We start from the raw sequence: 25,693 nt of genomic DNA on the forward strand, positions 1-25,693 counted from the left end.
TAGAAAAAAAAACACACATTTTAATGCATGACAATTTAAAATGGGATATAAAATTCAATTCAACAAACATGTATTTATTATTTTTTGTGACGCACTGTGCAAGAGAAGTTGGGATATACAAAATGAAATTAAATACAGCATTTGCTCTTGAAATCTCTAGTTGTGAGGAAGACAAATAATTATAATACAATATGATTAAGCATTACTGGAGATGTGGATAGAGAGTGAGGAACACAGTAGGTGGAAATTTAATGTCAGAGTACATCATACAAGCCCACTTGAAGAGAGAGCTTCTGCAGAGGTAGACGGAATTGATGGAGAGACACAGTTCAACTACTTCACTATTCCCTTCATTTAAACATGAATGAATAAGCAAACAAGAAACATCAGACATTTGAAGAAACTCTTTAGCTAGAAGTAAATGGAACAAAATGAAAAACCAAATGGCCCAGAAGCTATAAGAAATAAGAGAATTTAAAAAATGTAATCAGTGCACTCAAAGAAATTTGAGTAAAACAAAAAATGAGGTGTCACTGAAAGAGAACAGACTTAAAAATACATTTTGAGCTTAAAAATAAACAGGTATAAAAAGTATCTTGCAACATTACTCATAATGGCCCCCAACTGGAAACAATCCAAATGTCTACCAACTAATGCAGTACAGCCGTACAGTATTATTCAGTATTCAATATCTAGTGTTGTTATTCAGACATAAAAAGGACTGAAGTACTGATACATGTTACAACATGGTTGAACCCTGAGAACAGTATATTGAGTGAAAGGAGCCAGTCACAAAGGACCAAAAAGCACATGTTTCCAATTATATGAAATATCCCAAACAGGCAAATCCATAGAATCAGAAAGTAGACTGGTGGTTGCCTAGAGTTGGGAGAGTTGGTGGGAACTGGAGAGTGAATGCTAATGGGCACAGGGTTTCTACCTGCAATGATGAAAGTGTTCTCGAATTAACTGTGGTAATGACTGCACAACTCTGTGAATATACCAAAAAGCACTGAATTGAAAAAAATCACCCACTTTAAATGGGTGAATTGTATGGTACATGAACTATACCTCAATAAAGCCATTATAAAAAATAACGAGTATTGCAAATATTTTAAATATAATTACCAAAAACAAAAACAAAAAAAACAAAAAAACACCTTTGTAAGACCTGAAACACCCTCAGCAAGTTCTGCCAACTCCACCTTCACACTCATCTCCCTTCCTCGATCTCCACTTCTTCGTTCTGTCTCAGGCAATAGCATCTCTCACCTGGACTCCTGCAATGTTCTGCCCTGCTGACTGGTTTTCCTGCTGCATCTCTTGGCCCCCAGTCCATTCACACAGAAGCAAGAGTGAACATTCCAGCTACTGCTCAGAAGTCCTCCAATGGCCCCCACTACACTTGGAATAAACTCCAAACACCTGACTCTCCATGATCTGCCTACCCCTCAGCCCTCTTGTCCTACCGTCCTCTTTCTACCACGAACAGCCAGCCACCCTGGCCGCCTTGCCCTTCCTCAACCACGCCAAACGCACAGCCTTGATACCTGCTGTTCTGTCCAGGATCACTGCATCATCGTTCCCTTCTTACCTCTCAGGTTCCAGATGAAATGTCATCTCTTCAGAGAGGCAGTCCCAGACCATCAAACCTAAAGTCACCAGACAGTCACCCTCGCCAAAGCTCCCTACCTTCATGCTCTGTACAGCACACCTAGCTGACCTACTCTTGTTAGCTTGTTCTAAAACAAAAGCTCCACAAGAGCAAGAACCATGTCTGACTTATTCACCACTGTATCCTTGGCCCTTAAAACTACTATTATTTAGTAGATGCTAAATAAATATTTGGTAAATAAATGACTGAATGCACTTATTGTAAATAAATTAGTGAATAATCATTTACAAATTAAGTTGATGAATAAATTAATGAACAGAATTGATATAAAGACAAACTAAACATCTAGAAGATAAAATTAACCAAACCTCATATCAGAATCTAACCTCTGTGGAGGCAGAGACTTTGTTCAATGCTGTATCACCAGATATAGAATAAATCCCAACATTTAGAATAGTGCCCAGCACATTCTAATGTAATCAATAATATTAGCTGAATAAATAGGCAAGCAAATTCTTAAAAAACAGTAATAAATAGAACTAGCGTCAGGAGCTATTACAAAGCAGTGTGACACTGCAAAGAAATAGACAAAATATTTAACAGAGAATCTAGAATCAAATCCAAGAATATACAGAAATTTTGTATATGCTAAATAAAGGATCTAAAATCTGGGGAGAGGAAATTCCCTGGCAGTCCAGTGGTTAGGACTCAGCACTTTCACTGCCGAGGGCTGGGGTTCAATCCCTGATGGGGGAACTAAGATCCCAAAAGCTGTGTGACGCAGCCAAAAAAAAAAAAAAAATCAAGTCTGTGGGAAAAATATTAATTATTTGATTTAAAATGTTAGATTAAGTGGTTGTTATCTGGAAAAACATAAAGCTGTATTATTACCTTCCCCCTCCAAAATAAATTACACATGGAACAGAAATTTTAATGTAAAAAAAAAAGCATGAAAATATTAGAAGAAAACATGACTGTATTAAAAAAAAAATCTCAAATAACAACAAGGAGCTACTGTATAGCACAGGGAACTATATTCAATATCTTATAGTAACCTATAATGGAAAAGGATGTGAAAAAGAATATATATATGTGTAACTGAATCACTCTGCTGTACACCTGAAACTAACACAACATTGTAAATCAACTATACTTCAATGAAGTTTTTTTTTAATTTAAATAACGACTCAAAAAGAAATCTTAAATAGGAAAGGCCTTTTTAACTGTTCTATAAAATCCAGAAGTCACGAAAAACAGATCAATTCGGCCACATAAAAGTTAAATTATGTATGGCAAAATATATCATAAACATAGGCAAAAGACAAACTCCAAATGAAGAAAAATGAGTTCAACAGATACGACAAAGGGCTAATTTTTCCCTGCTACACCTAAAAATGAAGGGAGAAAAAAGAAGTGTCTTACAAATCAATTACAAAATGATGAATAATAGTGTAGAAAAACAGGTAGGACATAAATACACTACTCACAGAAAGAGAAATAATAAACTAATAAACACAAGAAAAAAATGCTTGACTTCATTAACAAAATACATATTAAGGAAATGAGATGGTATTTTTACATATTAATGATCTTCTTTCCTCACAAACCCCTAGCATGAAATTTACAACTCTTCAACATATACCTAGAAATCTCAAGGAAAAATAATCATGTTTTTTTTACTGTTATTATAAAGAAAAGTTACTGTATTTAAAGCCCTCATTTGGATATAGTATGCAAAATAGCTCCCCTAATCATTGTTATTATCTCCTCGGTGCTTATCATTCAAGAGAAAAACATCAATTAAACTGCTGTATGACTTAATGTAGCCTTAAACAAACAAAAAACCCCAACAGTTCAGGAAATATAAAAGGAACACAAGTCACAAGCAAAAATAAAATTCTAATTTTCAACATTGGCTGCCTCCAGGGAAGCTGAAGGACAGACTCAAGGGTAGGAAGAGGACTTTTCAATGAATATCTTTTGAATTTTGTAGCATGTGTAGTTATTATATATTCACAAAATACATCGAACTAAAATTTAAAGCTACAGTAAGAATGTACTACAAAGAAATCTACAAAGAAACGGATGATCTCAAAACCCCAGGGACTAAATCATACAGAACACACTCCTGGCAGCATCATGCTTAATGAAGTTAGTGTCTTCCACCAACAGAAGACCCTAAGCCTCCTGCAGTGTTTCATGGTAAACTACTTATTCCGGAGCAAACAGCCACTGTAATCACTTGGTATTAAAAAGGCACGACTCACACCTGCTGTTCCCATCTCTACCCCAAGATATTTATCTTATTAGATTTCAAGACTCCCCTTAATACCACCATATTAGAGGAAAACCTAGTAGTCTGGAGAGCACAGATGTGGAAATAAATATTTCTATCGGCCAAATCCTAGTCATGAAACCACAGATATAATTATGTAATAGTTTGTCATGGTCAGGACCTATCAACCCACTAGTAGTATCCAATCAAATTGAGTAAATAGCTTGTTAAAACAAATTTTAACCTGTTATCTCTAACAGTTCTCTTTAGGAGAAGGGTTGCCTTTTTTTTTAATGAGAGGAAGGGTATTTACTAAAAGAGCCACTAATTAGAAAGGTAAAGTCTCATTTTATCACTTTAAGGATTGAGAAAGACTAACATCAGCTGTTAAAATAGTATAAGTAAAAAACTGGGTAATGAACAGAACCTAGATTATAACTATGACACTAAATTTATTTTAAGGTAATCGCTTTAGACTTACTTATAGAGGCACTAACTTAGGGTCTGTATTAGTTAACCATTAACAAAAACTTGGCAAAAAGGGTAGAATTTAATTTTAATGTATTTTAACAAATTACTTAAGGATGTGCAAAATATTCAAGTTATTTTATTCATTACCAATTTAAGGAAGCCTGGTCCACAAATACTTAGCTTAAATGCTATCCTAACCTGCAAGACACAACTCTCATGAAACAAATCCAAATGAGATAACAGAAAAATTTTTTAAGAATGGACTTAAAAAAAAAGGTGGACCCATCAATGAATACATTCTGAGTGATAATTTACTCATTTATTGCCTCACAGACCAAGATCTAAATGAATATTATTAAACTGTAAACAGTCTAGGTAAAATAATCTAAAGTAACTCTTTTTTGGATAAATATACTTTAAATTATAAATTGTAACATTAAAAATTTGATTTCCATGTTAGAATGTTACTTTAAAAAATAATTACATGTGCTTTATACACCGAGACTGCAGCACAGACTTAACATATATCTTTGTAAAAGACTATCATTTTTAAAGCCATATACTAGTAAAATTGTTTTTAAATAAAGACAGTAAAACAAATTTAATCAAATTCCCCTGTCACACTGTCAGTCATAAAACACTCGGAGCTATCATCCACATTCCCACCTCACCTCGCCAGTGAATGGAAATAACTGAGAAGCTTCTACTCGTGACTTTTCTAATTTAGCCATCCTGGGAACAGCTCGTAAAGCAAACTAGTGTAAGTCAAAACAGGGGTGAGGCCGAGCTAATCAGAAACTGACAGCCGCAGCATAAACAAGTTAAGCTCGAAGGTTCCAAAGGATCCACCACCACACAGACAGGAGTCTTGAGTGCCCTGGTAAGACACTCAACCTTGCATCAGGGTGAATCGCCACTCTTCCGCAAAAGATCTGACTTACAAGGTAAATGACAAAAGGCGTAAAAGTTGTTCCTGATATTAGTTAATACATAACTTTTTAAAAAGAATTTATTTATTTATGGCTGTGTTGGGTCTTCGTTTCTGTGCGAGGGCTTTCTCCAGTTGCGGCAAGTGGGGGCCACTCTTCATCGCGGTGCGCGGGCCTCTCACTATCGCGGCCTCTCTTGTTGCGGAGCACGGGCTCCAGACGCGCAGGCTCAGTAGTTGTGGCTCACGGGCCCAGTTGCTCCGCGGCATGTGGGATCTTCCCAGACCAGGGCTCGAACCCGTGTCCCCTGCGTTGGCAGGCAGATTCTCAACCACTGCGCCACCAGGGAAGCCCCAATACATAACTTTTAAAGACAGACATGTTTTTTTTGTTTTGGCGCGGCTTATGAGATCTTACTTCCCCAACCAGGGATTGAACCCGCGCCCTCGGCAGTGGAAGCGCCGAGTCCTAACCACTGGACCGCCAGGGAATTCCCAAGACAGACATGTTTTAAAACTGAGCAAAGATATCTTAAGTGCTATGGTTTTTATCTTGTTTGGGTTTTCCAGTAAAATAATCTATTGTGCAAAGGCGTGTGTATTTCCCTTAGATGGTGAAGTAGTGATATATTAACTCCTTGCTGCGCTCCTACTCTGTGCCAGAAAATGCTCCAGGCGCTTTCATACAAAACCTCATTTACCCGCACAAGACCTCTGCGAGGCAGGTCTTATACACCGGGTTTTGGAGATTAGTAAACAGGTCACAGGCTTAAACACAACAGCACTAAATACATTTTTGGGTAACGTTACAAAAATGGTAATACACTACAAAAGATGAAGCCCAAAGTTCTGAAAGCAGTTTTCTCTGATGCAGTAAAGTGAGCTTTTTCAGACTGTATTCATCTTACATATGCTAGGAAAGTGTTCGCACCTGAGTGCCTATCCAAGTACGAATCCATCCATTGAACACTATCCTTCCCAATCCTCTTCCCTATGCAAACAATATATTAAAAAAAAAAAAAAAATCACACTCTTAAAATACTAGCATTCTTTTTGTTTAAAAACTTAATTTAAATTTTTTGGTGGTTATAACAAAAGTAAAAAAATCTCTGAAAACATCCACAATTCAACTAATGCATTATTAATATTAACTTGACCTTCATTCAGTAACTTGGCAAGCTAATCCTTTAAAAACAATTAGTAAATTGGTGTGAGTGCAACAAAATTAATTCTTAACTTACAAAACACAGGATTTTAAAAATCTGAGTGCACTGTTTTTCTTTAAGAGATTTCTTCAATCGTATTCACTAAGAAAACAGGACTGCTTCAAGAAAAAGACAATTATGCTTAAAACAATATGCTTAAATGTGAAAAACATTGTATTATCAGGGATTCAAACCTCGCTTGAAGAAGAAATATAAAAGAAGCTTTTGTGTTGCTTATTAGCAAACAGTGATGGCCTTATACATTTTAAGTTACTATTCACACTTTTCAATTTCTTAATAAAGGAAGACAAAAGCTGCCTGGTGGATGAAAGACCATCATTTTTATACAAGTATAGAAAAATAATTTCAAATAGTATAATCTTAAGTATTTCCTACTTCGGACTCTCATTCGGATGGCAAATGGCTAGCATTCTAGCAAGCATTTCTTTCTTTTTTTTTTTTTTTTAAATCATAGCATAATTTTAATAGGGAATAATGAAGACAACTTAATACGGAATGCTAGATTCAGCTGATGAAATACTATAGCAAGCATTTCTTAAGCCCGATATTTGGAATCCAAATTTAAAAACAACAGATATATAATAATCTTACTCTTTTCAACATATTATAAGTAAGGCATATATTTCAGCAGCAGGAAGACCTTAAGTGAGAACATGAGAGACAGTGGTATTTAGTTTTTAAAAAGTTTTTAATTGTTTAGAAATCCTCAATAATTATACTTTAAATTTATAAGCAACAGTAAATTTGCTATCTCCAGAAGAGAATGTTTAAAATATGTACACCAAATGTCTAAACTGGTTAATTCCATAATCTTAAAAGTTGAACTTCTTTAAGTGTAAACACTTCTTTAAAGGAATGATCCTGAGGAAAGCTACCTCAATACCAAGGAATGATACCATAAAAAGCCCTTCAGGAGGAATAGGTGGGAGAAGAATAAAAATTACATGCAGTAATCTCAAGCTTCTCAGCCGACAGGTAAAACGTGTAGCTCTTTTAATCAGAGAAATAAAACTGAGGCAAAAGGAGAAGAAATTTGACTAGCCAGTTCATTCCTACCCATATATAAACTAATGATTAATGTCACAATCCTAAAAATAAAGATGGCCTACCTTAGAGGCGATCCACTTGATAAGAACCAAGGCCAGACACCAGATCAATGTAATTCCCATTGGATCAATGAAAAGCCCCCTGCATAGCCTCCCTCCTCTCCCAGAAAGCAATGGGCAAGGAAGATTTGTTAGGATCTGACAATAACCAGCTGTCCCGAGGCAGAAGAGAGGGGACACTGCCTGCCTTGAACCTCACGCAGCTGCCTTCAAACAAGGGTCACCTGACTCTCTGAGAAAACGCTGCCAGCCGGCCCTCCTACCAGCGCGTGGTTAATGCCACAGCCCAGGGCTGGGGAAGGAGAGTCAGTAAAGCTGGAAGAGGGGAGGAAACACCTTCGTGAGCGCTGACCTAACAGTCTCACAAAATGTAGGCAAACGAGGTCTCCAGCTGGCCCCAAGCACATCCTCGACCTTAACACCAGGAATGCTTTCAAATAACTTCCAAAAAATGTTTGGCAGTACTAAAAATTTCCTCATTTCCTCCACGTTAGACCAGCGTCACAGGTATAATGTCCTGGCATTTAAAAATATTAATGCATTTTATTCTATTTTTTCAACTTTTAATACTGAATTTGGTCAACTCTTTATTTCCTTTAGAGCTAGGATTACTTTATGAATGCTAGGGGCTTTCATAGATAATATGCTATTTAACATTATAATTCACTCATTATGGATTTATTGACAAAGGCCAGCCTATCTGCATTTTTCAAGCAATTAAAAGTACACTATTTCTAAGCCCGACTTGCAATCTAGCTTACATGATAATATTTGTGTTACACGTCTCATTCTTCTCTCGGCTGGCTGTGAGTGAGCTTGGTGAAAGCAAAGTGGGCCTCTATTCATCTTCATGATCTCTCACAGCAGCCAGCAGAGAAAAAGCCTTTCATGAAACTTTCATGCAAGTATTCATTAAGCTGCAACTAGGTACCAGGCCCTTTGCTGGACTCCAGGGGTATAATCTTTGAGTGAAAAAGGAAAGGGCTCCTACCCTCCCGAAACGTACAGTTTAGTCAGTCTACATTAATCAAAGTCTGCAAATATGGGACTTCCCTGGTGGCGCAGTGGTTAAGAATCCGCCTGCCAATGCAGGGGACACGGGTTCGAGCCCTGGTCCGGGAAGATCCCACATGCCGCGGAGCAACTAAGCCGGTGCACCACAACTACTGAGCCTGCACTCTAGAGCCTGCGAGTCACAACTACTGAAGCCCGTGTGCCACAACTACTGAAGTTCATGCACCTAGAGCCCGTGCTCTGCAACAAGAGAAGCCACCACAACGAGAAGCCCGCGCACCTCAAAGAAGAGTAGCCCCCCGCTCACCGCAACTAGAGAAAGCCCGTGTGTAGCAATGAAGACCCAACGCAGCCAAAAATAAATAAATACATTAAAAAAAAAAAAGTCTGCAAATAAATACAAAACTGCAACTGAAACAAGTACGATGGAGCTGTGACGGGAACCACCAACAAAGCCCCGGGTCTGACCCGGTTAGGAGGTCAGGGGCTTCTTCCCAGAGGCCCTGAAATGTCCCTGAGCTGAACTGAAAGGGCAAGAACACGAAGAGGATGGGAAGAATGGTCCTCACAGACATGGCAACGCGCAACAAAGACAAGCAGAAGGTTCGGGAAGAAGAGCAGAGGAGGCTGGGGTGCAGGCTGTGGGACCGCCACAGCGGAGGCCCCGAGAAGGGGCTTCGTCTGCACCCTAAAAGCTACTCCCACCCTGCTGGAGACTTAGCAGGTTAGGGTCAAGTGCAGCTCATTGAGGTAGGGGCTGGGGGGCGGTCAGGAGGCCACAGCGGAGGCCCAGGAGAGGCGCTCACGGCCTGTGTTGGGGGGAGAGGTGGACGGGCTGGGAAACACTCCGTATGCGACAGGACTACGTCACGGGCTGCAGTTCACGGCGAGACAAAGGCATCTGCCTAGTGGTGGTACCCACATGACGGTTCTAAAATATTTGAAAACAGCCCAAATAGTTCAAATACCAATGCTGTTTTCATTATCCAGTCCTCAGTAGGAAGAGTTTATTTTTTTTAAAAAGTTAATTCTCCACCTGTCAAAATGAGGCATAAATTCAAATTACAGATGCACATCACAATTTTTCTAAATTGAAGCTATACATAACATACGGCCATACATTTCCCACTACACCTTATACATTATATATATCTCTTCTTTCTACTGAACTAACAAGCTGTAATGCTAATCCTTGCACAAATGGAGATAACTTTTTTAGTCTGTCACGAAACTAGGTGTGACATGAGATTGTCAGGGTCTTGGATTACTCTCTGGGCAGTAAGGTTCCAGCCAGCAAACTCAAAGGATGCCCAGGAATGGGACAGAGCAGCCAAATGTAATCAGCTCCACTCTCAGGAGAATTGCTGGTGGTCACCATTCATTACCTGCCGCGCTAGCCTGGGCTGCACACTCCAGACGAGCCTACTACCTCGATGCTCAGCCCAGAAATACTTCTTATCCTCACAGTTCCCAGCCATTCAGCTGCTCGAAAAGTTGAGTTCTAAGAAGCAAATACGATACTGTTATTTTTGGTACATTTTGATAAATGCCTTTTTGGTTAACGGTGAGGTCAAGAATCTCAACTTGCTTTTCGTCTAAAAGTGGAGGATTGGGACTTCCTTGGTGGTCCAGTGGTTAAGACTTCGTGCTTCCATGGCAGGAGGCGCGGGTTCGACCCCTGGTCGGGGAACCAGATCCCACATGCGGCAGGGCGGAGCCAAAAAGAAGTAAATACATACAAGTGAAGGACTGAACAAGGGAAGAGGGAAAGAATCAGAACTGAGACACACAGGAAAAAAAGAAAGGCAGTCCTAAAAATTCTCTCATTTAAATGAACTTCTGTCGAGATTATCCCACCATCTCAAAACTCTACTGGGTTTGGAGTCAAGAGCCTGGGTTTATTTCCCAGCTGTACTGCCAAGAGCTGAGTGAACCTGGGTGAATCTCCACCTGTAAGGGCCTTGCCTTCCTCCCTTCACAGGAGTTTAATAACATCTGTAAAAGAATACCGCACTCATAGCAGGCTCTCAATAACATTTAGCCAAGTCCAAATTAAATAATTAAGACCTAACCATGATCATGACCCAACCACTCCAGCTCCACCCCAACTCTGGGCTTAACTGAAATCACATGGTTCATGAGGGCAACGTGTGCTGTGCTTGCCCAGTGCCCTGGGAACCTCTTCTGAGGCCTGGTAGGGCTAAGGTCATTTTTCACACCAGTGAACAGGCTGGCTCCTTAAAGTGGTTCCCCAGCATACTCTTCCTTAAATATCTACTGTATGTCTGACACTGAAATACAGAGATAATCAAGACACAGTCCTTCCAGATCAGACAATTTCCTATTTGAATAGAAATAGCTACTAAGTTTATGCCTAAAATCATAGCTCCTTCGTTGCTGATGACACATTTACATCACTCAAATCTTACAAAAAGCTCAGGCAATACAAGTTTTTCTTAAAACAGTACACTTACCTTTCTTAATGGCACGGACCTAATGGCTTTAAAACTTCTCCTATTCTGAGATATGAAATATTTATCACTAATTTATCTTGACAAAATATAAGGCTTCTCTTAATAAAAAATTTTCAATAAGACAAAATAGAAACAAAGGCTGTTATCAAATTGTATTAACACTCCTTTAGGATATTATGTCTATTTCTTAGAAGATTATCTTAAAATTAATCTTTCTAAATATAAAATAATTTATTATCCCATAAAGAAATAGTTGCCTCTTTTACAATAATAATAAATGTATTCTCTTACATTAACTTTTCTCACCTGTCTCAAAGCCTTAGTGAAACATGACAGAGCAACAAAAAAAATCACTTGACTCTACTAGAAAAATTAATGCATAGGAGACAGCTAAGCTTTCAAAAACAGAATTTAATACTATAAGAAAAAAGTATAAAACTCTTTACCTTTCTGGGGCTTATAAAAGTAATATCTGAACGGTCAGGGTATTAAAAGCAAATCTCACTATTTTAGGAGCATGATCTATAGAAGGAAAAGGTACAGCTTTGATCACTGTGTCGTAAGAGAAGTAATCCAAGCGCAAATTTTATCCCTGGGGCTCTTTGCCACTCACAGGACACCTGTCAATCTTGGCAGTAGCCTTCAGCTATCCATATAGAGACTCAGCATGTCCTTCTCTTGACCAAATTAGGCTAACCTCATCTGCACTGACATCAGTGTCTATAATTTCGGAATCCTGTTGACAAGAAGAGCCTATCTCAGAGTTCTTTATACAAATGTAGTGTCTGCTGGAAATTATAACCAAGTTTATAATAGAAAAATGTGAATACTGTAGTCTAAACCTTCCAACTGTGCTTTTATCATGTTGAATTCCAGCCAATTTTAATACCAAATAGTACATCAGGGCGGGTTTTTTATTTCTTTTACTAAAAACCACATATCGGAGCTTATTATTTTTCAAATGTTATGAATTTCAAGAGATATGAAACTGACCAAAAAATTAATCCTTGATAAGTAACAAAAATTATTTTAAAACTATGGTAACATGGGAGTTTTACCACTTAATTAAGACCTTTGTGTCATACTGATTTAGAGTTCTGAATTAAGTTTTCTGTTGGATAGTAATTAATGGCAATGAACATGTGATTAGTCTTGGTATGAAGGCAGTATTCAATAATAAAAACACCCTGACCTTTTACAAACATTCAAGTCTTCTGGTCCAGGAAACTACATTTTATGCTATTAAAAGAACTCAGAGATTTGCTTATTGAACGACTGTTCACAGTATTTAAAAAATTATGGGAATTTGCTCCTCGCCATGTCTTCTCACAAGACTTTGAGGATCAAGTGATTCCCGGCCAAGAAACGAAAGCAGAATCGTCCCATTCCCCAATGGATTCGAATGAAAACCGGTAATAAAACTAGGTACAACTCCAAGAGAAGACACTGGAGAAGAACCAAGCTGGGTCTATAAGGAGCCTCGCGTATGAAGTGGCACACATATTTATGCTGTGTCAAGGTCACGTGCATCTTACCATATCACTCTGAGAACATCACTACTATCTGAACAGCTGGATGTGTTTTATTGGGAAAATGATTTTTCTCTTTGTGCTTCTGCACTAGTGCTTTGGCTCAGTAATAAATATGTGAGACCTTTTGTCGGAAAAAAAATTATGGAAAAGTAGAAATGGTCACAATTTCCAGAAGGAAAAAAAAAAAAAAAATCAGTGGTGTAGATTTGACAACTGTAGAGTTTGGACTTAGGCTGCTAGTATATAAGACCAAGAGAATGTCACAGACACCGGACACTTTAATTTCAGCAAGGCTGCACACATAGTCTCTGGAGGCATCCTTGAGAACAAAACAGAGCAATGTTAGGCTGACTCCTAGCTGACTGAACAAACATAACCAGAGTTTAAGTACCGGATATCAAGCTAGTGGAAGAATTCTAGAGGTAGCTAACAGAACTCTACATTTGACTTTGTCTTGTTCCACAGTTTATTTATTGGGATGCAGATCGGACTAATGCATATCATATCTGCATATAAAACACAAAGTATAAACCACCGTGCTTAATTACAAAATAACGTAAAAAGAGAATGAAGTATGAATTTTAATATAAAATAAACTGCATGCATATGGAACAGTGGAAGTGGAGTTTACAAGTTTCCTTAAAAAAAAAACAAAACGCCAGAATGTTTAAACTCTAAATTAATAAGAGACAGTAAAGTAAAGGCAATCTTAGGAAGCACTGAGAGTCAGATAAGTATCCAAATCAAGGATACTCCACTGTTCTCAATACAGGCCACATTTATAAGACTGAATTCAGTTCTCAATATTACACTGGAAGATGCATTCATACATAACATTTTTAAATGCAGATAAGGATAATATATAAACTGCTATAAGATAAAATAAGCCAAGGAGTTCAGCTTTATTCTGTGAAATTATGAAAGGTGGAAGTAGACCAATGGGCACAAGTTTGTGGAAAATAGAATTTGATTCAATATTACTTTCTAAGAACTTTCTACAGTTAGAACCATGGAAATTGAAAGGAGCTGCCTCAAACTAGCCTCTGTCAAGGGGGTTGTAGAGCAGGCTAGAAAAAACGACCTTCAAGGTCTCTGCCAGTTCTAAGATCCCACAATACTATACCTGACTCGATTTCATAATCAAAGAAGCCTTTCTAAGAAAGCTGTTATTAAAGGCTCTTCAATGGGAAATTCATCCCCCACCACACCCCACAGACCTAGCCATACTGATTTCCTCAAAGTTACTAACATCTAAGTGGTTACTGGAATTTATCTCAAAAGATAATTTTTAAATGAGAACTATTTGTAGGTAAGGAAAAAAACTTCATGCTAAAAATAATACTACGAACTAACCACTACTTGTGAGTAAATATATATCAAAATATTTATAACATAAATACTAAAGAAGAAAAATACTAATCTCTCAGAGATTGGTCAAATTTAAAAAGGAAACACCAACTGTCAACAATTGTTCCCCTCTCCAAACCAATCAGAGTAGAAGCACAAAAAATTTCTGAAGTATATTTGAGGCACACTGAATAGTACTATTTCATCTCCACATATAGTACTGCAAGGGACAGAAGGAGATGCAGAAAAAGATTTTGAGATCTCCACTGTGTTGGGCATGAAGGATATAACATAAATGGACACAGTCCTTGCCTTCATACAGCTCAGATTTTTGTGGGGACTACAAACAATCATAACAAATAACCACAATTACAAGCAAATGTAAGATGCTATGAGTGCCAAATATGACACTTAACCCAGGATTCAGTAGTAGCTAGGAAGACCACTGGGAAAAAGTGACACATAATCTGACCCTTAAATGATTTCATAAGAGTTTGTCACACAAGAGGTGGGGGAAAGAGTTCCAAGCACAGAAAAAGCAGTATGTGCAAAAATCCGAGGTAAGCAAAATCACGGCTTGTTTATAAAAATATAAACAAGGTTCAATAAATGATAGGACAACTGGTAGTGGACCAGCACTCCCATCATGAACAACTAGAGAACTAGGCTATCTACGTGAAACGTTGCTTTCAGATGTTACACAAGCAGTACGGGACTTTGATCCCTGAGAGAAGGGGGAAGAAAACAAACAAGGTGAGACCTATAATTGCCCAGGTTTCTTGAAAGCAGTTACCAAACCCCAAAGCAGAGCAGAGTAACCCTGCAGAGCAAGAAGTCTCACAAAGTTGAGGACACAGAGACTGGAGTTCAGGGAGGGTACAATACTTGGATTTTGCAGGGCTGAGTACCAGACAGGAAGAGCCGTGAAGATAACGGGCTCCAGAAGTCTGAAAATGGGTCTCCTTGAGTCTTTGGCTAAATACTAAGCTAGCCATGTGTAGAATGAGATACCATGAGGCTGGGAAAAGAACAACTACAGGGGAGTTGGGAAACATTTGGTCCCCACCAACCACAGTGAAGAGCTCTCAAAGAATACCTGGGACATTCCATAGCGACCCAAGAAATGCCATAGCACAGGAGAAGGGCAAATGTAGCCCAACAATGCAGAACGTTCTACTGGACAGCATTGTTCTGGACCCACACTAACAATGCTTAAAATATGCCTAAAAGGATCAGGCTGATCCACAAGTAACTAAATTGCTTACCAGATCAAAACTCAACACTCTTTTAAAGACGACAAGTGAAAAATAACAAATTAGGAGAATAAACGAGAAAATGTGAGCCCAAACGGGGTGATGGTGGGGAGTCAATAAAAACCCAGAAATGAACAAGATGATGGAATTGGTAGATTAAGGACTTTTACAATGTTATTGTAAATATATACAAAGATTTTAAAGAAAACATGCACACTATGAAAAAAGAAATTGAAACTTAAAAAAAAATGAATCACTTACAGCTAAAAAATACAACATCTAAACTAAAAATTCGCAGTTGGGCTTAACGGCAGACTAAATGCTATAGAAGAGATCAACAGAAATTACCTAAACATTTTCCAAATTTGATGACAACTATTAATCCAGATGTCAAAGAAGCTCAATGAACCCCAAATAGGAGAAACACAAAGAAAGCCACACCAAGATACATCACAATAAAATTACTAAAAAAAACAACTGATACCAAAACCAAAGACATTACAAAAGGGAATCATAAACCAAATCACTCATAAACATAGACACAAAGATTTATAAGAAAATATTAGTAAATCAAATCCAACAATATATAAAAAGGAAATGCATTATGACTAAGTGGAGATTATCCCAAGAATCCAAAATTGGTTTTCTGTTCAAAAAAACAATAAATGTAATTCAACATATTAGAATTAAAAAAAATCATATAATCATTTCAACTGATAAAGAAAAGGCACTGAACAAAATTCAACTCACTTATGCTAAACACTCTTACTAAACTAGGAATAAAAGGAAACTCCCTCATCTGATAAAGGACATCTATTTAAAAACCTACAGCCATCATCATACTTAAAAATAAAAAATTAAATGCTTTTGCCCTAAGATCACAAAAAAGACAAGGATGTCTGCTTTACATCTTTAATATGGTATTTAAAGTCAGAGCCAATGCATTAAGGCAAGAAAAAGAAACATACAGCATACAAATTGGAAAGAAAGTAGAAAAACTGTCTTTTATTTGCAGACAATATTATCATCTATATAGAAAATCATAAAAACCCTACAAAAGAATTTCTGGAACTAATAAAAATTTAGCAACGTCACAGGACACAAATTTGATATATAAAAATCAACTGCATTTCTATATACTCGTAAAAAATGATAGAAAAATGAAATAAAAAAATACTACTTCCAATAGCATCCACAAACATGAATACTTAAAGACAAATTTAATAGAATATGAGCAAGATCTGTACAATGAAAATTATAAAACATTTTTGAGAGAAATTAAAGACCTAAATAAATGGAGAAATATATCATGTTGTTACAAGACTGAATTGTGTTTTCCCCAATAGATTTTTCAAGGTCATAACGCCCAGTACCTATGAATGTGACTTTACTTGTTTCCTTGCAGATGTAATCAAGTTTAAGATAACAGTATACTGGGTTAGAGTGGGCTTGAAATCCAATATAACTCATGTCCTTATAAGAAGAGAGAAATCTGGACACAGACACACAACCACACAAAGGTAAAGGCCATGTGAAGACAAAGGCAGAGACTGGAGTAATGCATCTACAAGCCAAGGAATAACAAGGATGGCCGGCAACCACAAGAAGCTAGAAGAGACAAGGAAGGATTCCTCCCCAAGAGCCTTCAGAGAGAACATGGCCCTGCTGACACCTTAGCTTCTGACTTCTAGCTTCTAGAACCATGAAAATAAATTTCTGTACTATAAGCCATCCAGTTTGTAATACTTTGTTTTGGCAGCCCTAGGAAACTAATACACATGTTTACGGATTGGAAGGCTCAATATTGTTTCCAATTTTTCTCAAGTTAATCTATAAATCCAACACAATCCCAATTAAAATTCCAGCATTTTTTTTTTTAAAAGAAACTGACAAGCAAATTCTAAAATCTGTATGGAAACACTAAAGATCTAGAATAGCCAGAAATGTTTTGGAAAGAAAAAAGAAGATTGGAGGACTTGCACTACCTGATTTCAAGACTTAATTTAAAGCTACAGACAATGTGGTTTTTACATAAAGGCAGACGTAGAGCATCAGAACTCAACAGAGAGTTCAAAGACAGACCCACACTTATGTGGTCAATCGATATTTGACAAAGGTGCCCAAGTAATTCAAGGGAAAATGTAATCTTTTCAACAAATGGCACTATATAAACTTATGAAAAAAAAATCTCAACATGCAATCTCATGCTATACAAAAAATTAACACAGATCATTATATCTAAACATAAAGGCTAAAACAATAAAATCTCTAAGAAAAAGTACGAGAATATATTCATGATTTAGGGTTAAGTAAAGATTTCTAGATACAAAAACACTAGTCATAAAAAATGTTAACTATGCTTAATTATAATTAAAAACATCTCTTCAAAGACAGTGTTAAGATATGAAAATGCAAACCACAGACTCAGATATTTGCAATATAAATGTCTGACCAAGGATTTGATCCAGAATATATTATACATATATTAATTACAACTCATATCTTAATCACAACTAATTCAATTTAAAATATAGGCTAAAAACTTGAACAACAACAACAAAAAAAACTTGGACAAGTCACAAAAGAGGATATACGAAGATATACAAATAGCTAATACACACACGAAAAGATGCTCAACATGTTTAATCACTGGAGAAATGAAAATTAAATGAAAATTAAATTTAATGAAAATTAAAACCACAAGATACCACTACACACCCAGTAAGAACAGCTAAAATTAAAAAGACTGGCAATATCTAGTGTTGGGATGGGGAGCAATTAGAACTCTGCAAATGAAACGTATGTCCCCCAAAATGACCTGAACATGAATGTTCATAGCTTCATTCATATAGGCATCCCTCAGAGATAGTAAATGTTCAGTTCCAGACCACTGCAATAAAGCAAATGTCACAATAAAGCAAGTCACATGAATTTTTTGGTTTCCCAGTGCATATAAAAGTTATGTTTACACTATACTGTGGTCTCTTCAGTGTGTAAGAGCATTATGTCCAAAAAAACAATGTACATACCTTAATTTAAAAATACTTTATTGCTTAAAAAAAAAATGATAACCATCATTTGACAATGCAGGGTTGCCACAAATCTTCAGTTTGTAAAAAACACAATACCTGCAAAGTGCAATAAAATGAGGTATGCCCATAGTCAAAGTTGGTAACAACACATGCATCCAACAACTAATTAATGGATAAATAAACTGTGGTATATCCATACAATGGAATACTGCTCAGCAATAAAATGAAACTACTGATATGTGCAATGACATGGATAAACCTCAAAAAACACTGTGCTAAGTGAAAAAAAAAATCAGGGAAAAAAGACTACATTTTGTATGATTCCATTTATATGAAGTTCGAGAACAAGCAAAACGAATCAGTAGTGGTGGTCTGGGGCAGGAGCCCAAGGGAACTTCTGGGGGTGATTGAAGAGCACAGTATCTTGATTAGGATAGTAGCTGCACTGGTGTACACATTTGTTAAAACTCATCACATTGTGTAAATTATACCTCAATAAAGTTTAATTTCAAAAAGAGGAGCAAAATCTATTCCCTCCCACCCACAAAGGAAGTTCAGTACAGGTTACAGTGTAAAGTGAAGGTGGGAGTGGTAAGGGATTGAGACTAGAGAATAAGGACTGGCAACAATATTGACAGGTCTGAACTGTGTACAAAGGACAAAAGGAACACATTGAAAGGTTTTATTTAGGAGAGTGATGCATAAATTATATTTTGGAAAAAATACTTTGGGTGCCAGTGGATGGAATGGATTAATACAGCGGAAGACTTCCAGTTTCAGGAGCTCTGTAAGAAGGCTGCTGCCTTAATCCAGAATAAGACGATGGCTGAGATTAGGGTAGCGGCCACAGGAACAAAGAAAGGTGACAGGATTCAGGAGACTAACGGGCTCAGTGTCCCAGGGACAACTAAGTGGAAATGTCCATCCAGGAGTCTGGCTTGTGGTGAGCTGAAGAAGGGATTTGGGAGTAATCCCCTCCCAAGCACTCAAGACCATGTGGTAAGATTACTCAAGGAGAGAAGATAAGACGGTTAAAACCAAAATCTTCAGGCTTACAAACAGGAAAGGACCGGGAGGGCAAAAGACCAAAACTCGCAAATGGTAACTATTCAAACTAAACAGCACATCCCCACGCGTTTATTTTCTCTCACACATAAATATAAATAACATTCCCTCTTATACCTCTGTAACATTGAAGCCAATTAGAAACAGCTTTAACTGTAATACAAAAAGCAAGTGACAAGAAGGCCAACGCTCAACAAATTTCAAACTGCATCCCCTGTAGGGCTCGTAATAGTTTCTTCCAGACCTAGGCTAGAGAAGGAACTTTTGGTTCAGCCACTTCCTCCAATCTAGGCTCCCTTAGTTCCTTTACAAAATGAAAGCAAGATATAGCAGATAATATTAAAAATTCTGCCATCCGGTTCTGTAACAGACACTGATTTGGAAGAAGCAGCCAAGAATAAATTATAGCTAATAATCAAGACAAAACCTGTGTTCCTATTCCTATTATTATTTACCTGGTGGCTGTAATGATTCGGTTTAAGTCTCTGAGATCACAGGAGTCATTTGATCACAGGATCATTTCCAACAGCAGACTAGTTTAGAGAATGGACCCTACCACTGAAAACAGCTGAAAATGCTGGAAAATACAGAAAATACCTACTGCAATGAATCCATGAGCTGGTAATAAAATAAGGAACACTCAGGCAAAAGCTAAGTAAAGGCAGGAATGCATAAAGGCAGGCAGAGTACTGAAGCTGGCTCTCACTGCAAGGTCAAAGTAAAGTGGGTGAACCTGAACTCTGCGTTTTTCACAACCTCCTGAGTATATCGAACAAAAAAAGCCCAAAGCCCAGGGTCTGGACAACGTATAGAGCACCTCCCAGTAACTATTGCTAATGGAATACAATGAGCAATAATAATAACATTCTGTGCTCATTTAAAAAAATAGCTTGAATCAAATCATGTGCAATTTGACAACCATCAGCTAGGAGAACATGATACAAATTTACGCAGGCTAGCAAAAAGATTGTCATCTTTTGAATTTGCTACCATTTTGATGAACTTAATTGCAAAGGCAATTAAGACTAATGCTACCTTAAGGAGCTCGAACTGGAACAATGTATAAAAAGCAATTTGGTAAGGTTCAGAAAAAAGAACTATTTTCTCTTAAATTAACATCATTTGTTTACATTTAATAAAATGAGAACACGAGGGCTTCTGTACTTCGCATACGTAATTATAATATTTTGTTTAAAATAGAACAGGCAAAGAATTAAAGGGCAAAAATAACTTTTAATTTACATTGAAGTACATGGTACTTCTTTGTTCAAAAGAAATGCCTTTATAATCAACACTCTACAAAGAAATTTAAAACTTAATTTATATCATCTAACATCAACAAATTCTCTCATTACAAAGAAATTTTCTTCATAGACACAAAAAGCACAATAGAGGTTTCCAGGGGCTGGGAAAGAAGGGACTAACAATTACTGTTTAATGGGTACACAGTTTCTGTGCGGCCAATGAGAAAGCTGGGCAAATGGAGAGAAATGATGGTTTGTACATCTAAAAATGGTTAAAATAATAAATTTTATGTTAGGCGTATTTTAGTACAATTTTAAAAGTACAGAGGAAAAATATTTTCATCTAATTTTCCTCAAAGTCTGGAATTCTCTTAAGTTTGAAATTCATCCCAACAACTATCTTCTTAAAATTGAACCAGGAGAGCAGAGACTTTGGATCACGTACGCGATCATGGGTTCAAATCTGAGGTCTACCCTTCCTATCATGGAGTCTTGATACAAAAGTTACATTCTAAAAGCCTTGGCTTCCTCCAGCTGGATAATGGGAAAGTAGACAGCTAAGGTATGCTTAAAGATAATCCAGGAACGTCACCGAGGTGTTCTTACCCAATTCTCCAACACAGTCCAAGGGAAGGGTCATTAACTAAAATTTATAAGCCTTTAAAAATCATTTAACACTGTCTAACCAGTGCTTTAATATATTCAGGAATATCAAAGACTCAAATCAAATTCTATAAAATGGCTTTCCCCTCTCTACAGAGCAGACATTAATCAACCTAGCTCTTATTTAAATTACCAGGTTCTCTAAGTTACAATGTAAGACAGCCATGGAATTAAAAGAAAAAAACAACTCATTAACTTACTCACTGTTTTTGCTCATGGTAAAAGCTTGACCATAATGCTCCCCTTATCAAATTTTTGTCAGTCATTACCCAATGGTAATAGTCCATTTTCAGTCAGTTGCATCAAAAACAGGCAGGCACGTAACAATCAGAAATTTGCCCAAGTAATTCAGGGTCTAAGTCACAATTCTACCCCTTTTGGAGATCAGACATGGCGGGCATAGGCGGTGGTTAACCTTCCTAAGTGTCCAATAGTCCGTGCACCCCACACGATATGGGTTACTCTTCTGACATCCAGCACTGCATGTAATTTTATACCATTATTATCCGCATATAATGCTGTTTTGACATCTTAAAAACCTTTCTGACTGGGGAGACTTGCCCCTCCATGGGATAGCCAACTCTTAAAGATAGCCAGAAGCATGTCTTTGATTATGCAAACCAGCCAATCCAGAGCCAGACCTCCATCAGACCCTTGCATCTCAAAACAACTAATCATCCCAGGGTCAGGTACCAGGCAACTAGGGACCACTCCTGTAGCCCAAAGCCTGAAAAATGATTCAAATTAACCAATCCTGAACCATTCACTCTGCCCTGCCTTGCCTTTCCCTAGGAAACCTGAATAGAGGCCATGGCCTAACTAGCCCTTCACTCCTGTCTTCTGCCTTCTGACCACCCTGATGTTTTCCCACGTGGCCCTGTGTGGCGTACCAGGGCTCCTGTCTCTAGGACCCGTGAGCATAATACACCTTGTTTCTTCATGAGCTTTTCCCATGTCTCCTCTTGTGGCTGACTAATGTGACTGACCATCTCATAAAAGAATATAAAACATATCCACTGATCGAGAAAATACAAAATGATATAACACTGAGAGTTCAGTAGTTATGTTTAAATGAATTTGATTTAATTAATCACAGGTGTATCTACTTATATTTGAAAAACAATAATATATATATGTATGAGTTTGGTTTTTTAAGTTTACTATTGCAAATACGTGTGGATTCATGAATCCCTTGCCAAAATCCCAGATTCTTCTGGGATTTGCCATTATCAATTAGGAACTACTGATCAGAGGATGATAAGGCCAGGTGTGTGTGTAGGCATGCCCTTCCCCCTCATCCCCACCCAAATACACACACTTCTGAAAGAGATATGCCCCCTTCAGTACACCATCATATCACTTAAAAAAAAAAAAACAAACCTGATAAAACTGAGGGAGAAAAGCTGATATGAGAAAAACTGATATGATAAGAAAAACCTGTACGATCAAGGTTAAAAGGGGGACACTCCAAAGAGCACAAAATCTTTAACCCTCTCATCAAACGGCATACACAGCACCTTATCATGCATCCTTCCCTATACCCTGTTAGCAGCATTATTTTTTATTACCAAGAAGATACAGAAAGCCAGTTAATATTTGCCTTTTATGGCACAAATTTAACCTTATTATCTCATTTTCACCCTTTATGTACCCCAATTCCAACCAAATAATTTGCTCACAATTTCCTGATCAGAGCCTGGACATGACCACTGCCACACCTGTACCCAACTCATTTCCTCTGTCTGGAATAAATTCCCTTCCACTTGGGAAAGTCACATCAGTTTTAACATCTCCAACATGCAGTTGTATAAAGAGGAAAATAATCAGTCATTTGGGCCATCCAAATGGCTTATTTCAAGATTTACTGAGGAAGCGTTAAAAAACAAACAAACAAAAAAACTAACTGAAATACATAATTTGATACAGCTGAAAGATTTATTGTATGAACAATTAAGAGCCAGTTACATAAAGTACAGGCAACTTACAACTGATGAATAAGATATATTTAAAGAGTTTCTTGTTTTGAACCTGGAATACAAACTGGTACTATGCAGCTGCATTCCTAATTTGAGGTAATGTTTCAAGTACAATTGATTTAAAAATTATGACTCCTGTTCACTGAAAAGTTTCTGAAGTGTTGAGGAGAAAACAATTTTCAAAATTAGACAAGTAAACATTTAATTGAAAGGCAGTTATGAACCTCTCTCCCTATATACAAATTTAGTTACTTGTATTTTATACTTTACAACTTACATGAGTCTTTCTTACATTACTGTTTGAGTATAAATTGATATAAGCTTTCTGGAAGGTAGTTTGGCAATGTTTATCAAAAGGCTTTAATCTACACCTAACATTTTAACTAGTCATACCACTTCTAGGAAATAATCTTAAGGAAATTACCGTAATGGACTGACTGGCTGATTACTAAAGTGAAATATGGACTACCTACAATCATTTAAAGTGAATGCTATAAAACATAAATGTTCTGTCTTCAAAAAGATTTAGTTTAATTCATGGATACTTCTAACTATTTCAAATTTGTAGTAAAAACAATGCAAATATTCCATATGTAAATACAGGGAGAAAGCAGATGACTAGTTGCAGGGGCTGGGGAGGGAGGAGTGAGGAATGACTGTGGGTGGAGTTTCTTTTTTAGGTGATGAAAACGTTCTGAAATTAGATCGTAGTGAAGGTGTACAATATTGCAAAACTTTGTGAATACACTAAAAAGCACATTGTACATTTTAAAAGGGTGAATTTTATGCTATGTGAGTCATTTCTCAAAAAATGCACATATTCAAACATTTAAATTTTAACTCTTTGGGGACTCCTACCAAAATATTAATTTATGCTCCCAGAGTAACATATTTTCACATATATCTTAAATTAGGCCATCCTCTGGCATCTCTGTATATGGATCTGACTGTTTCATACACGTGTTACTGATTAGCAAAGTTTGGGCTCTGAATTAACCTTCTCTTTTTTCATTTGTGCCTGTGCATGGTTCCTCGTGTAAAACTGTGCTCCACCAAAGGAACTAAGCTCCATAAACAAATGCAAGGCAAAGCTCAGATGCATCTGTTCAGCATATATTTTCATTAAAACGAAGCAGTTTTATACTAACAGATGAACATGTAAGAACACACTGGGGTTGTGTATTATAATTTTAATGCTTAGTACAACTCTGGCTTACTTTTCTGACTTTATGACAAACAAGATGGACAAAATTTTAGATATTATTACTGACAATACATTGAAACTAGCATTTCCGACTATTTTTCCTTCAAACTTCTGGATCATTAATTTAAAAATATTCTGAAACTGCAAGGAAATCTCTAAATAAAATGCTGTTAAGATTTTTTAAACAGCTTTCTTGAGATACAGTTCACAAATCATACAAGTCCCCCATTTAAATACACAGTACAATGGTTTTCAGTGTAGTCGCACATATGTGCAACCATCACCACTGTTAATAATATTTTTCTCACCCCAAAGGAAGCCCCATACTTGTGAGCAGTCAGTCCCCATTCTCCCTCCCCCAGCCCACAGCAACGACCTGTCTTGTTTCTATCCTTACAGCAATCAAATTTTTGGATATTTTATATAAATGGAATCACACCTAATGTGACCTTTTGTGTCTGGCTTATTTTGTGTCTCAGCATGTTTTCGAGGTTCACCCAAGTTGTAGCATGTATCAGAAATTTATTCCTTTTTATTGTTTAATAATATTCCATTATGGACATAACACTTTTTGTCTATCTGTTTATCAGTTGATGAACATTCAGGGTATTTCTACCAGTTGGTTATTTAATAATGCTGTTACTGATATAAACATTTGTGTACAAATTTTCGTGTGGCCCGGTTTTCCTTTCTCTTAGGTATATACCTAGGAGTGAGACTGCTGGGTCATGTGGTAACTCTACGTTTAGCATCTTGAGGAACTGCCAAACTGCTATCCAAAGAGGCTGTGCCATTCCACATTCCCACCAGTAGTGCACGAGGGTTCTGATTTCTCCACGCCCTTGCTAAGACTTATTATCTTGATTTTTTTATTCTAGCCATCTCTCATTGTGGTTCTGATTTGCATTTCCCTGATGGAAAAGATGTTGGAGCATCTTTCATGTGTTTTTTGGCCATTTGTATATCTTCTTTGGAGAAATGATTATTCAGACCCTTGGTCCATTTTTTAATTGCATTGTCTTTTTTTTTTTAAATTTATTTATGATTGTGTTGGGTCTTCATTGCTGCACACGGGCCTTCTCTAGTTGCAGCAAGCAGGGGCCACCCCTCGCCGCGGCGCATGGGCCTCTCATTGCGGTGGTCTCCCCTGCTGCGGAGCATGGGCTCCAGTAGTTGTGGCATGTGGGCTCAGTAGCCGTGGCTTGCAGGCTCTAGAGCGCAGGCTCAGCAGTTGCGGCGCACAGGCCCAGTTGCTCCGTGGCATGTGG

The 25,693-nt window shown here is 37.3% G+C and overlaps 2 protein-coding genes, 1 long non-coding RNA gene and 1 pseudogene across 5 annotated transcripts in view; 2 read left to right on the forward strand and 2 right to left on the reverse strand.

Annotated features, from left to right (window-relative positions):
- The window catches only part of LOC309646918 (uncharacterized protein), a 366,785-nt gene that overhangs the window by 61,578 nt on the left and 279,514 nt on the right, over positions 1–25,693 (reverse strand). The window lies entirely within an intron of this gene.
- Positions 1–25,693, reverse strand: part of PDE7A (phosphodiesterase 7A) — a 102,941-nt gene that overhangs the window by 46,149 nt on the left and 31,099 nt on the right. Inside the window, exon 1 of one of the 2 annotated variants that reach the window (XM_082433700.1) lies at positions 7,625–9,328. The exons of the other annotated variant lie outside the window; for it this stretch is intronic. Coding sequence (XP_082289826.1) covers positions 7,625–7,684 — 60 coding nt within the window. The 5' untranslated portion in view covers positions 7,685–9,328. Of the gene's footprint in view, positions 1–7,624; positions 9,329–25,693 lie in introns of those variants that run through there. 2 annotated transcript variants of the gene reach the window in all.
- LOC309646937 lies at positions 6–18,627 on the forward strand. The gene is made up of 2 exons (XR_014255676.1): positions 6–5,305; positions 16,647–18,627. It is a non-coding gene; the product is annotated as an uncharacterized lncRNA (long non-coding RNA).
- Positions 10,143–13,606, forward strand: LOC309646920 (large ribosomal subunit protein eL39 pseudogene; annotated as a pseudogene). Its single transcript has one exon. The product of its transcript is annotated as a large ribosomal subunit protein eL39 pseudogene (transcript).

This window comes from Balaenoptera physalus, assembly GCF_965194825.1.
Source record: "Balaenoptera physalus genome assembly, chromosome: 17".
NCBI classification, from domain to species: domain Eukaryota; kingdom Metazoa; phylum Chordata; class Mammalia; order Artiodactyla; family Balaenopteridae; genus Balaenoptera; species Balaenoptera physalus.